Source organism: Sciurus carolinensis, chromosome 1 (assembly GCF_902686445.1).
Source record: "Sciurus carolinensis chromosome 1, mSciCar1.2, whole genome shotgun sequence".
Taxonomy (NCBI): domain Eukaryota; kingdom Metazoa; phylum Chordata; class Mammalia; order Rodentia; family Sciuridae; genus Sciurus; species Sciurus carolinensis.
Genome location: NC_062213.1, coordinates 196,546,665 through 196,559,792, shown reverse-complemented (window position 1 = coordinate 196,559,792; position 13,128 = coordinate 196,546,665). Strand labels below are relative to the sequence as shown.

General features: G+C 60.1%; 1 protein-coding gene across 1 annotated transcript; it reads left to right on the top strand.

Annotated features, from left to right (window-relative positions):
• Positions 1-376: 376 nt before the first annotated feature.
• Klhdc7a (kelch domain containing 7A) lies at positions 377-4,834 on the top strand. Its single transcript, XM_047539719.1, has one exon. The coding sequence runs from the start codon at positions 394-396 to the stop codon at positions 2,665-2,667; it is 2,274 nt and encodes a 757-aa protein (XP_047395675.1). The 5' UTR covers positions 377-393; the 3' UTR covers positions 2,668-4,834.
• Positions 4,835-13,128: the final 8,294 nt, after the last annotated feature.

Genomic DNA, 13,128 nt, shown 5'->3' with positions numbered 1-13,128 from the left:
ACAGCCCACCACGGCTTTCCTGGCATCGGGTGACATACTGGTTAAGAGCTTCCTCCCTGTTCGTGTGCCCACTGGGCACTGCTCACACCCCCCAGCGCTGGCTGCAGAGCTGCCTCAGGTGGCTGACCTCAGGCCCAGCCGCAGGCAGACCACCGCCTCCACACCACCCCCAGGAAGGATCTAAGGAGGCCAGTCGCTGAGACCAGCCATCCCTGGCCCCAATGGCCACTCTGCCAGCCCAAAGTCACCTTTGCTCCAGCTCCTCAGCTGGCCAGCCGGAGTCAGCCCAGGGTTCCCTCCCACTGCGCTCAGCAGGACCCAGGAACCCGTCCCTATTGGGCAATCGTTAATTGGATTCTTGACATTCCTGCGCCTCAGGTCAGCCTGAGAAGCATGCTCCCCAGAGGAGCCGAGGCCGGGGACTGGCATCTGGACATGCAGCTGGCCGGCAAGCTGGTGCTGTCTGCTGCCACGCTGCTCCTGGTGACCGCGGCCTACAGGCTGTACAGGTCGAGACCTGCCCCAGCCCCGCAGGGGGGTCGGGGGGCCAGGACCGAAGCCCAGGAGGAAGCAGAGGGCTCTGGGCAGCCTGCTGTTACGGGGACTTCTCCAGCGGCGCGGCAGAAGCAGCTGAAACGCCGGAGGGCCAGCAGGGGGGCTGGCACCCCACACAGCTGTGGCTGGGAGGACCCAGAAGGCCCCTGTGTCCTGGCCACCAGAGCCACTTCCAGAGACGAGCAGGCCCCCAGAAAAGGCTCTGGTGAGCAGCGGGGCGGGCAGCACGGGGACCCAGAGCTGGTGCCTCCTGCCTGCTGCGGCCAGGAAGCCGGAACGGCCATTGGCGGTAAGCCCGGTCCTCCCCTCCGCTCCTGGCTAGGCTGCTCTGTCACTGGACCTGCTGTGGCAGTGGACGGTGACTGTGTGGGTGGTGAGCCAGCTCTGTGGCCGGATGGTGGGACCCCTGTGCACCCAGCGTCAGGGCAGCTGGAAGGCCCGCCCGGCAAGGGCAGCAGTGACATGAGCTGGGCCTTGGCCTGCGGGACGGGGGTCAGCGGGGAAGAGGCTGGGGCCCTCCAGGCAGCCTCCGACCTGGGCCTGGCCGTGCTCCAGCAGCAGGGGGCGGCGGACGCCTCCTACACCTTCTCGTCCCGCGCCCGGGTCCGCGTGCAGGAGAGCTTCGTGGGCGGCGCGGAGGGGCCCGGGCCCCGGCTGAAGGGCAGGGTCTACGACTACTACGTAGAGGCCGCCTCCCGGGCCGTCTCCCGGCCGGCCCCCCGGACCGCGGCTCTGGCTGAGGCTGCGTCCCCCGAGCCGGTGCCAGGGCCCCTGGGGACAGGAACAGCGTCTGGAGGCCAGGCTGGCCACCCAGAGGGCGGCGCGGAGACGGCAGCCCCTCCTGGGCCAGCGCCGCCCCCGTCTGACCACGGCTCCCGCAGGAAGGAGAGCCTCTCGCAGATCGCGGAGAACCCGGCGCTCCAGCTGCAGCTCGAGGGCTTTGGGGCCCCCACTCCCGACCCCCTGGACCAGGGGTCCCTGCCCCCCTCCCCCGGGGGCCGAGGGGAACGCGTGGCCGGGACCCGTGTCGTCCGCATCCCACGGGGCCCCGCCGCGGCCCCGGACATCCACCTGGATCTGGGCAACTGCTACGAGGTGCTGACCCTGGCCAAGCGGCGGGGCCTGGAGGGCCTGCAGGAGGCGGCCTACAGGGCGATGAGCGACAACTACCTCCAGGTGCTGCGCAGCCCCCACATCTACGGGCGCCTGAGCGGTGCCGAGCGGGAGCTGATCCTCCAGCGGCGGCTCCAGGGCCACAGGTGCCTGGTGGTGGCTGACGTGTGCCCGCAGGAGGGCGGGGGTCGCCTCTGTTGCTATGACGATGCCCAAGACACCTGGCGCCCCCTGGCCCAGCTGCCCCCCGAGGCTGTGTCCTGGGGGTGCGCCGCCTGCACGCTCTTCAATTACCTCTTCGTGGTGGCGGGCTGCCAGGGGCACCAGCCCTCCAGTCGCGTCTTCTGCTACAACCCACTGACGGGGATCTGGAGCGAGGTGTGCCCGCTGAGCCAGGCCCGGCCGCACTGCCAGCTGGTGGCCCTGGACGGGCACCTCTACGCCATCGGAGGCGAGTGTCTGAACACCGTGGAGCGTTACGACCCTCGCCAGGACCGCTGGGCCTTCGCGCCCCCGCTGCCTGGTGACACGTTCGCCCTGGCGCACACGGCCACCGCGTGTGCGGGTGAGATCTTCGTCACCGGCGGCACCCTGCGCTACCAGCTGCTCCGCTTCTCTGCCCGGGAGCAGCGCTGGCGGTCCGGCCCCACGGGGGGCAGCAAGGACCGCACGGCCGAGATGGTGGCGGTCGATGGCTTTCTGTACCGCTTCGACCTGCACCGCAGCCTGGGCATCAGCGTGTACCGCTGCAGCGCCAGCACCCGGCTCTGGTACGAGGTCGCCTCCCACCGCACACCCCACCCGGAGGCCTTCCAGTGCGCCGTGGTGGACAGCCGCGTCTACTGCGTGGGGCGCGGGCGCACGCTCTGCTTCCTGGCCGACCACCTCTCGCCCAGGTTCTCGCCCAAGGAGCCGCGGGGCTTCCCGTCCCCGAGGGGCACCCTCCTGCCCACCGTCCTGACCCTGCCTGCCCCGGGTACGCCTCAGACTAGGGTCTAGCAGCCCCCGCCCGTGAAGCCCCACCCCTGCCCTGGCTCTGGGGCCATTTCTGGGGACCCAGGAATTTGACCACGGAAAGGGACATATCAGTCCTGCGTCCTGCGCTGGCATGGGGCTTCCTGTTCTGAGGCCAGACGCCAGGTTCGTCTGGATGGCCTGCACTGTGCTTGGAATCCAGATCCCCGGGGCCTGTGCCAGGACCCCGCCAAAGCTCAGGGCACAACCTTATCCCAACCACAGTTCCAGAAGCCCGGTGACCCAGGGGCCTCTCAAGCTGTCCCTCTGGGACAGGCTGGCTCTGAGGCTCCAGCAGTTCCCCTCCCTAAATGTGGGTCGCTGGGCTCCGCCTCCACGTTCCCAGAAGCACCCAGGCCATGGGTGGCAAGAAGGGAGGGAGCTGGTTCAGGCAGAACCAGAAAGAAACCCAGGGGCCCCGGGTCCAGCCGGGAGAGACGCCGGTCAGTAGAACAGCCGAAGGAGGACTTGAGGACTCGGGTTTGCAGAGTAAACGTCCCAAAGTCCACTTTACTTTTTCTTGTTGCCTGGAAATCTATGAATCAGAAGGAAGAGGACCGTCCACTTTGACGACACCTTCCTACAGAGGCCTGCCAGGAGCACCGTGGGGTTCAGACGAGGTCTCGGGGGAGGGAGGAACAGAGGTGATCGGGTCGGGCCGCCTCCCTCCGGGGCCTCCTCAGGCCCAAGCCCCTTGTCCACAGTGCTGGCTGCCCAGGTCTCCAGGTCCTGCCCAGGGTCCGTCCGCCTGTCTGGAAGCTGGGTAGTCCATACCTCAGGGATGTGAGCGGTGACAAGAGAATTGGCTCGCCCTGCGCCTTGTGGTCACCTGCTTGGCCTCAACAGATGGGAGGGGACGGTAGGAGGCAGAGGCACACAGGATTCTGGTGGAGCCTCCAGAGACGGGGTGTCCTCTGTATCGACTTCTGTGGGTTCTGAAGTGGAGCGGCCCCAGAGCCCGGAAGGTGCCACCACAGCCCTCATTCCGTCCCCGAGGGCAGCACGGGCACGCCCAGGGAGCAGTGATGCTCACGGTCACGGCCGGAGCCGGGAGAGCTGAGGTTGGGCCGGGCAGAGGTGAGACCCACACTGGACACGGACCGCAACTCCACCGTGGTCCCACGCTGACCGCACTCATCACTCCCGGCGTCTTTTCCCGACAAGTCCTTATCACGGCCCCAGAGCTGTTTCAACCTAGTGTCGCAGCAGAGGGACCAGCCGACCGGAGCTGGCGTGCTGGTCTGGAGCTGGGTTTAGGGACAGAAGAGGTCAGGGGGTCACGGGGAGCAAGGAAGCTCAGGCGACCTGGAAGGCGACCTGGGGCCGTGGCGGTCAGGACTCGGTTGGCTGGTGGAACACAGGGTCGCCTGGGGCCGGGTGCACCGCGGGACTGGTTCCGGCCCTGGTGGAGCTCACGCCGTGGTGGAGAAAAGCCGGCAACTGGACAAAGAAAGCAAAGAAACAGGCCAAGAGGAGCCGGGCTCGTAGGTGCTGAGGGAGAGGCGGGCAGGGGCGCAGCGGGCCAGGTGTGGGGGACGGGGCTACTCTTTCAAACAGGGTGATCAGGTGCCTTTGGGGGTGACATCAGAGCTGGGTAAATCTGGGAGACGTTGGGACCAGGAATGGGAAATCCGGCTTTGCCACTAGCAGGGCTTTGCCACGGGCAGGGATTTGCCCCGCCAGCTGGGGAGGAAGGGCTGCTTTGGAGGAGTGTCACCTTGGTGCAGAGGAACAGGACCCAGCTGTTCCGGTTTAGCTGTTGGTGGAAGGGGAAGAATTCCATTACACCAACGTTCACAAAGCAAACTCCGGGCACATCCAGGGGTGAGAGCCAGCAGGACTGTCCCCGACGTCACACCCACGAATCAGGTCCCAGCCTGCTGAGGTCTGTCCTTGGGACCAGACTCTGGGATTTTTACCTGACCTGGCTTAATATCCAGGGCCTGTTGACCTCCTGCTGGTAGCCTGGGGGTGGCCTCTGTGTCACCTGGCTCTCCACGGCTCATCTATTGCTTGTCCAATGACAGCTTTTTATTTTTTGAGGAAAAAAAAAATAATTAAATTTGGGTTGCCTTCCACTTTAAGTCAGTCATACTCATTAGAGGATAAAAAAAAAAAAAAAGGAAAATAGAGGAAAGTGAATACAAAAACACCTCCCTAATTTCGCCAGGCGAAGCGTCCCCTACTGTGGCGAGGGTCCCTCAGGTCCTCTTCTCCTGCGTGTGGTTTTGTTTGGCTTGGGCTTTGCAGGGAGCGATTGTGCTGAGTGCACAATCCCGAGGCTTCCTTCCCCACGCAGCATTTTAGAGCGAGTGCTTCCCCGTGTTATTACAAACCCTCAGTCAACATCATTTCAATAGTTGCACCGTATTGCACTCAGTGAATGCATCGCTGCTTATTTAAACATCCCCCCTCCCGTTGGGCCTGTGGGTTTTTCTCCTGTTTTTTTTTGGTTTTTTTTTTTTTTTTTTCTATCATAAATAAAACGTCCTTTGTTTCCTCCTTCCTGTCCGGGTCTCCATCAATATTTACAAGAAAAGCCCAGTCGAGGTCCTGTCGGAAAGAGCAGAGCCGTGGCAACACAGCAGCCGTGGCATTTGCCTGTGGCTGGGCTGGACCCCTCTCTGGCTAGAGGACAGCTGGCCCCGGAAAGGCCCAGGTGAAGCCAGGGCTGGCCGGAGGGGCCAGGCCAGGTTCCTTCCCTGGGGATTCCTGGCCTGGAGGGACAGGACGCCACCCTCGCTGGAGCCCCCTGCTGTGTCCGGGGCTGGCAAGCTGTGGTGATCACGTCACTAAACCCACAGGATCCCTCTTGCCAGGTGGGAAACTGAGGCTCACAGACTTGAAGGAAATTTCTCTCAATGGCAAAATTCCAAAACCTTCAGTTTCCTTGAAAGTCTCTCCCATTCCAAGAGGTTCTCTTTCTCCGCTGCCCTCTCCTGAGGCTTCGTAGCCAAGGACTTGGCATTAACCACTTCCTGGACTGTCCCCAAACGCCTCTCCACCCATTGATTACGCTCCATGTCTGAACCTTGAACTCAGAGGAAACTTTGATCCTCAACACTTACAGTTGTAAAATGGGTTTGTCTCTGCCAGGCTCAGAAAGATGCCATGAGATCTAACCGATGAGGCTCCCAGCTCAGGGACAGGCCCAGGGAGGTCCTCCCCGAAGAACCGCCAGCTGCCCGGAGCCAGCTGAGAGGAGCGGGGACTTCTTGCCCCTATCTTGGGCCATGGCCTCATGGGAGGCTGTCTGAGATTTAAGCTCCTTGCCTGAGGAGGCCTGGGGGTTGCTCAAGGCAAAAGCTGCTCATATTTCCAACCATCCCGGTTTGGAAGCCATGAGCTCCTGTTCCTCTCCGGGCGGGTGGTTCATGATGGGCCAACTTGCCGACCTGGGTTTCTCCAAGCTCACGGCGCTGAGCTTTCCCTGGGTGGCACAGCGGCGCTGAGCTTTCCCTGGGTGGCACAGCGCTTGGGGCTTCAGAAGGCTCACCCGCTGGGCAACCTGAGAAGGTGCCAGGTGAGGGCACTCCTTGCTTTACCGACTGGGAGTAACTGGACTCCGGGGGCCCGGGAGGGTCTTGCAGACAGACACACCCTGGCCCCCACCTTTGTTATCTCTACCTAGAAGGGCCCTGTGGCCCGGGTTCCCCCTCAGAGTCCCCGCAAGCTGTGGTTCCAGCTGGCAGCGGCCCCCTAGGCAGGCAGGAGGCTGCTGAGGCTGGAGGGAGATGAAACGGGAGGGAAGGAGGTGCCTTCAGGGAACCCGGGAGCAGAAGAAAGGCCGCCCGGAGGGAAGTCTCTACAAACAGCTCTCAGCCTCGGGTTGTTTGAAAAGGCGGATGCGGTCAAAATAAAACAAAAATGGAAAAGCGATCCGGTCTCAGTGGCCTTCTTGTGCGCAAGGAGGAGGCGGGACATGGATTTCATACCAATAACGACAAGCGTCCTCAGCCTCCGGTGCCGTGGGCAACGCCGCTCCATCATCCCGGGCTGGCTGGCGACGCGGCTCCGCTCATGGCACAGAGGAGAAACAGAGGCAGGAGCCCACGCACGTTCAAAGGGACTGTGTTTATTTGACTATTAGTGATTATAACACTTACCTTTAATTACTAAAGAACTGGGAGAAATGCAATCATCATCAATACACTTATGGAACATTCGAAGCCAATAGGCTTTTATGTTGTCCTATTTTTTCGAACTAATTTTATTTTATTATTCATTAAGAGGTGGTGTCTGGCTCTGTTGCCCAGGTTGGCCTCAGACTCCTGGGCTCCAGCGATCCTCCTGCCTCGGCCTCCTGAGGAGCTAGAACTGCAGGCAGGCGCCACGGCAGCTGGCTTCTAGTGTTTTATTTTCTCCTGAAAACAGCCAGGGTCGATTGCGGAGCAGGTCAAATTCTCCCCTTCCCACCAATGTGTCCACCCCCAAAATCTGGTCATGTGACTTGCTTTGGCCATCAAGTAACACACTTGATGTCACAGAGGCTTGGAAATCACTTGAGCAGAGAGTTTGCTTTCCTGTGACTTGAAGACACTGTCCCTATGGACCACGAGGGACACGTGGCCCAGCCAGCCCAGTGGAGAGCCAGCCCAACACCTGACCAGCGAGCAAGGCTCCACCACCTGCTGGTCACAGATGCTCCAGCGGACCCAACTGTGGACAGCAGGCTGTGCCCCGGGGCACAGAGTAGCGGCTTCCAGGCAGCGCTGAGCCCCGGTCACCCCATTTGACAAAGCAGCCGTTTGTCCCCAGCTGCCCCATCTTGAGAGCAGCACTGAGGAAGCACACTTGGCAACTTGTCTGGAAAGCAGAGCCGCCAGGTGCTGGGTCACAGCACTTGTCAGGAAGAATCGCCCCCAGGTGCCCAGCAGTCACAGCGCACAAACCGGTAAACAAACCAGGCGGATGAAAATGGCCACCTGTGAATTTATTGAATTAAATCAGGGGCTCATGGATGTGCGGGCACATCAGGGAAAACAGGCCCAAGAGTCTCTCAGACACACCAGACCGCTGAACCTCGTAACTCCCTCACCCGAGGAGCACACCTGCCCCGGGTCTTGCTGGGCCTCCTGGGAACGCAGGTGCCCGCTCTGACCGCCCTCAGCGCCCTCTCGCCTCTGCCTCGGCCCTCTGCCCTCCACCTGGGGCTTCCAGTTTCTCTGCTGCCCCTGTGGGCTGTGTGGACCCTCCCCAGCTGTCCCGGAGCCTGCAGAGCATGGTGCAGAGCGGGAGGCGGGACGGAGACTGGAAAGGACACGAGAACTCGGGCGGCCCCGCCCGGGGCTACGGAGCCCACCGCGAGTGCTCGGTGAATTCAGGCCAGTAAAATGAAGGCCACCCGTGAACCTGTCGTTGTTCAACACAGTCTGACCTTACGGAAAGACACAGGCCTTGGGTCTAGGCGTGTGGCCCAGTCCCCCAAACAGGACCTCGACCCACAGAACCTTGGGCCCAACCCAAAGCCTGTGTGCAGCTGCGAGACAGGAACAGGCTGTGGCTCTAGACCACAAAATCGGGGGCTGACTTTCAGCCCAGCAGTGGGTACGTGGCACCACGGTCCTGTGACATGGCAGAGTGTCCTGGTTTTATAGTTGAAGACACGGGGATTCAAGAAAGTGAAGTCGTTTTCCCAGGGTTCGGAGGGCACGGGGGAGAAGGAGGAGGAGGCCATGCCGGGCTGCCTGGCCCCGGCTCCCAGGTTCTTCTTCATTAGCTGTATGGCCAGGACTAGAGGCCGGGCCACGGGGCTTGAGGCTCAGCCACCATCCCTCCCAGAAGCAGGGACTCTTCCCCAGGACACGTGAGCCATTGTGCACAGGGGACAGCTCTCGGCCAGCTCAGAGGATCTTAGAAAGATCAACTGATCAGAGCCTAGTGAGTGCCTGGCGCTGTCGTAGGCTCGTACTTAAGTAAGTCACTCAATTCTCAAAACAGCACTACGTGTACTTCACTGTTCCACAGATGAGGAGACCAAGGCATGGAGGGTTTGAGGAACCTGCCCCGGGCTGCACAGGTAACGAGCCATGGAGCCCACCAGGCTCCAGGGGGGCTCTGACGTAGCCGATGCAGGGACGAGAATGGCCGGACCTGCTTCCTTTCCTCCACCCACTGTGGTTTCCCAGTCGCCAGTCATTGGGCTCAAGGCAGCTCCTCGTAAGCAGAGGTCTTAGCTCTCTTGCCTGCTGGGTCTGGTTCCTCTTGGTGTCTCCAGTGTTTGGTCCAGGCCCTGACTCAGGGCAGGAGCTCAGTGACACTTAATTAAAAGAAAGAATAAGGCTGTCAAGTGTCACTCCTGGGACGGCCTGGCTCCCAGGCTGCCCAGCCCCCTCTGCTGGTGGTTCTGTGGGCTTCCTGGAGCATCCTGGTGTGGGTCTGGACCCGGGAGGTGAGGGCTGAAACCCCGACTCGTGAGGTCACCTGCCACAAGCAGCAGCCCTGTCACCGTGGTGCCCAAAGCTCAGTGGGCTTGGCGGTTTCAGAGCTGCCACCGGCCGCTGTCACAGATGGAGTGAGAGTTCTCCCAGCCGGCAATACCATCCCTGGAGGCCCTGAAAGCGGGGTCTCCTGGGGCTCCCCTCAGGGCCCCTCCCCTGCTGGGGGTGCCCCTCCCACTGCCCCGTGATCCCTCGTTTCTGACACATAGTCTTGTCACTCATCCACTGGCCCCACTTGTTCTAAGGGACAGTGACTGGTCTTGCTTGCGGTCTTCAGTGCCCACACGGCTTGGCTCGGAGGAAGCCACAGCGGAGCTGTGTCCTCGTTGGCAGGTGGAGACGGGCGGCTGTCCACACTGCCCCCAGCCCGCCACCCTGGCCCGCTAGCTGCTTTTCTGTCTGCACCTGAGACCGTTCACCCCTTCTTCCCTTTCCTCAAACTCTGCCTGTCCCCAGCACAGGATGGTGGTGCACAGCGTCAGGGTGGTGGCTGTCGGGAGCAGCCTGTGCGAGCACACCTGCCCTGCTGTATCCATGTGCACCTGCCGGGCTCAGGAGCCTCCCAGCTGCTGAAAGCTGCTCTGCTCATGCGCAGGGAAACCGGGAGTGCTCGGGGACTTGGCGCCCCCTGGAGGATCCCCAGCCAAGGTCTGGTGGGAGCTGGTGTATGAATCCCCAGCACCCGCCGCCATCCTGCAGGATGGTCCTGCGGCTCTTGCTCTGCATCAGACTTTCCCCCAGGACTGAGCCCCATGTGTCCTTGGCTCAACTAGTGTGATAAAATCCCTTCCATAAGCCAGGCACTGTGGAGCATGCCGGGAATCCCAGCAGCTCGGGAGGCTGAGGCAGGAGGATGGCAAGTTCAAAGCCCTAAGTGAGGCCCTAAGCAACTTGCGAGACCCTGTCTCAAAATAAAATATAAAAAGGGCTGGGGATGCGGCTCAGTGGTTTAGTGCCCCTGGGTTCAATCCCTGGTACAAGAAAAAAAAAGGAATCCCTTCAATAAAGTTGCAACAGACTTCCCTGCCGATGCCCACCTGCTCCTGTCCCTTCCGAGACCACAGAGGGGTGCACCCGCTTCCCGGCCCCTTCCCTCCTGCTGCCATCACCAGGAACTGGGGACAGCTCCACTCTGGCACCAACCCTCTCCCTAAGGTTCCAAGCAGCATCTGGAAGGGCTTCTGCTGGGCAGGTCAGCTCGTCACAGCAGCCCGGTTGTGCCACGGCAGTGGACCAGGTTGCCCAGAGACCAGAGGAAGTGCCCAGAGACGTGCGGAGTCGTAAGGCTGTTCTGAGAAACGCTCACGGGGACAGGGAGTGGCTGCAGGCTGCCGCGCCCACCACGCCGGTGCTTCTCCAAGCCACAGCCCTTCTCCCTCCTGGGGTTCAGGCCGGGGAGTGACGTGCATCCCTTCTGCAGGGCCCTCAGTCCTGGGCCCCTTGCCACCCAGAGAGGGGTTTTGCAGCCAGGCTCCGAGGCGGGGGCGCCATCAGCATTAGCTTGCTTAGTCTGTGGGAGCAGAAGCCAGGCTCCCCTGCAAACAGCCCCTTTCTGCAGGTGACACTGGCTTCAGTCCCCACATAGTGGAGAGAGTGCGTCCCTGCCCTAGCACACAGCTGGTCATTCTGGCCTACTCTGCCCTCAAGGGTCCCTTCACTCAGGATCTAGGGGACAAGGGGGGACATTCGGGGACATGGTGTCTTGCTGTCCCCTTTGCTTTAGGGATGATACATCCCTTTTTAAAAGCTGCATTGATGTAACTGGTCTGAGAGGTCAGTAAGTAAAAATCACAAACGCACACGAAGGATAAAAGCCCCGCGCACAACGCGTCTGTATTTATACCAAGCGCCAAACCGAATCCACGGGATGCTTTCCGTTCTCCAGGGCAGCCCGGGTCGGGTGCGGGGGCTCCTGCAATCACGTCGATGATCACACTCAGTGGCTCCTGCCTTGCAGACAACCAGAGGTCAGCTTCCGCCTGGCCTCAATTTGAATCACAATAAATTGAGTGATTCTTTAAAAAACAAAACAAAACAGAAAAAATGGTTCCGTAACTATCTAACGTGAGGCACCAACCAGCCGCGGGGCCACGTGCTTCACTGGCACCTTACCTAGAAGCCGCCACGTCTTCGTCTGGATCTGTGGGACACTTGGGTCACTTCCCGAGGCACAGCTGGGTGGGCGGTGGGCGGTGGGCAGTACCAGCCTCGAGGAAACCCAGGTGACGACGTCTCCAGAGTTTGCTGCCAAAAAAAAAGAAAACAATTGTTGTGAAATACACATAACCCAAGACTTGCCATTGTGACAAAATGCACAATTAGAAGAATAATTCAGGGGCACTAGCTGCATGTGCAACGTGCATTCACTTATGTTTGATCTGATTACAAAGATCCAGGAGCATTTATGGGAGACAAGGTAACTGGCAAAATACAGAGAAGCCCAAGAAGACAGTGCAAACAATTCCCACCAAGAAAGACCCCATTTTTGTTTTGACTTCTTCATTTCCAACTTCTTATTACCCACAACTTTAAAAATGAAAAAATGTGGTCTTACTCTCTACGTGCTTCGTAGCCGGCTTTGTCCCCTACGGGAATATTGTGACTACTTTCGTGTGGTGAGGTTTTAATAAAACCTCTCACCGAGTCTCTGTTTATTGTGGTGAAATATGCATAACATGAAATTCAGCGTCTTACCCATGTGCATGCTTGGAGTCGGGGTGTCCAGTGCACTCAGCAGGTGGGTCCCCAGATCTCCTCCTCATCTGAAACCGAAGGTCCGTACCCACTAGACCCGGCTCCCCGCCACCCTCTCCACCCGCCCGCCCCTGTGTGAGTTTCCAGGGATGTGGGAATGCTCTACTCCGCCAGCACGGATCATTGGGAAAGTGCCTTAAGCACAAAGACAGATGGTTCCATTCATTCTGGAAGGTTCCACAAACCACACAGCACCCAGCTCAGTGGGGTGCTTTGGGGAAAGAGGATCTGATGAGGAGCTTCTTCCTCAAAGTCACCAATATTCCCTCTTCCTCGGCCCGGGCAAGACAAAGGCGGCCGCGCTCTCTGTTCTCTGCGTCCTTTCCTCACGCTACTTTAATTACTTTAGGTGCTTTGACAAAAATGTAGTCTGGGAACAGCCCAGGTAAGCAACATGTTGGCGGTGACGTTACGCGGCGGGGCCTCTTCGGGCCCTGACAAGCATTTTCATGTGGAACTGAGTAGCTCTGACCACACAGTAACAGTCTCTTCCAAGGTGTGTGACGCGGGGACAGGGACAGCAAGCATTTAAAGAGCTGGTGCTGCAGCTACACAGGACAGGCGGGACCAGGGGCGGAGAGCATGGGGGACCTTCCAGGGGGCTGCGGGATTCCGCAGACGCACACCCGCCCCTCCTTCACCAATGCTTATGAAATCCGGGCTCTCCGCAAGGCACTAAGGTGCCACTGTGAACCGGGGGGCACACTCAACCAGAGCGCCAAGGAATAAACAGGTGAACAACCACATAAAATAATGACAGATTGGCATAAATCCAGTGCAGGAAATAAATGTCAGGCTGTGATGGAGAGAGACAGGAGAGACACATTTAAGATAGTTCTCAGGATGGCTTCTCCTAACAGGTGGCATTTAAGCTGGAATATGAAAAATGAGGACTCGGCTGGAGGGAGGAGGGAGCGGGGAGGAAGGTCAGGAGAGGAAGGTCAGGAGACAGGAGAGAGGAGCAGGAGGAGGAAAACAGAGCAGAGCCCCGTGTCCTAGCAGGAGGGGACCAGGCGGCCTGAGAGGTACAGGGCTCTCCCTAGTTGGGACCAGGGACAGGGCAGCTTTGAGTGCTGGCCAGGTGTTGGCAGTGACCCCAATGGTCCTGAATGATGTTTTCCTCAGGGGGCCGGGGGTGGGGGGGTTCCCAGCTGGAGTGATAGGCTTGGGAGGAAGAGCACAGAGGTAAAGGCCAAGAGTCCCTGTCATTGCAAGGTCAGTCACCTTGGATGTCCCCTTTGGCCATCCAGTC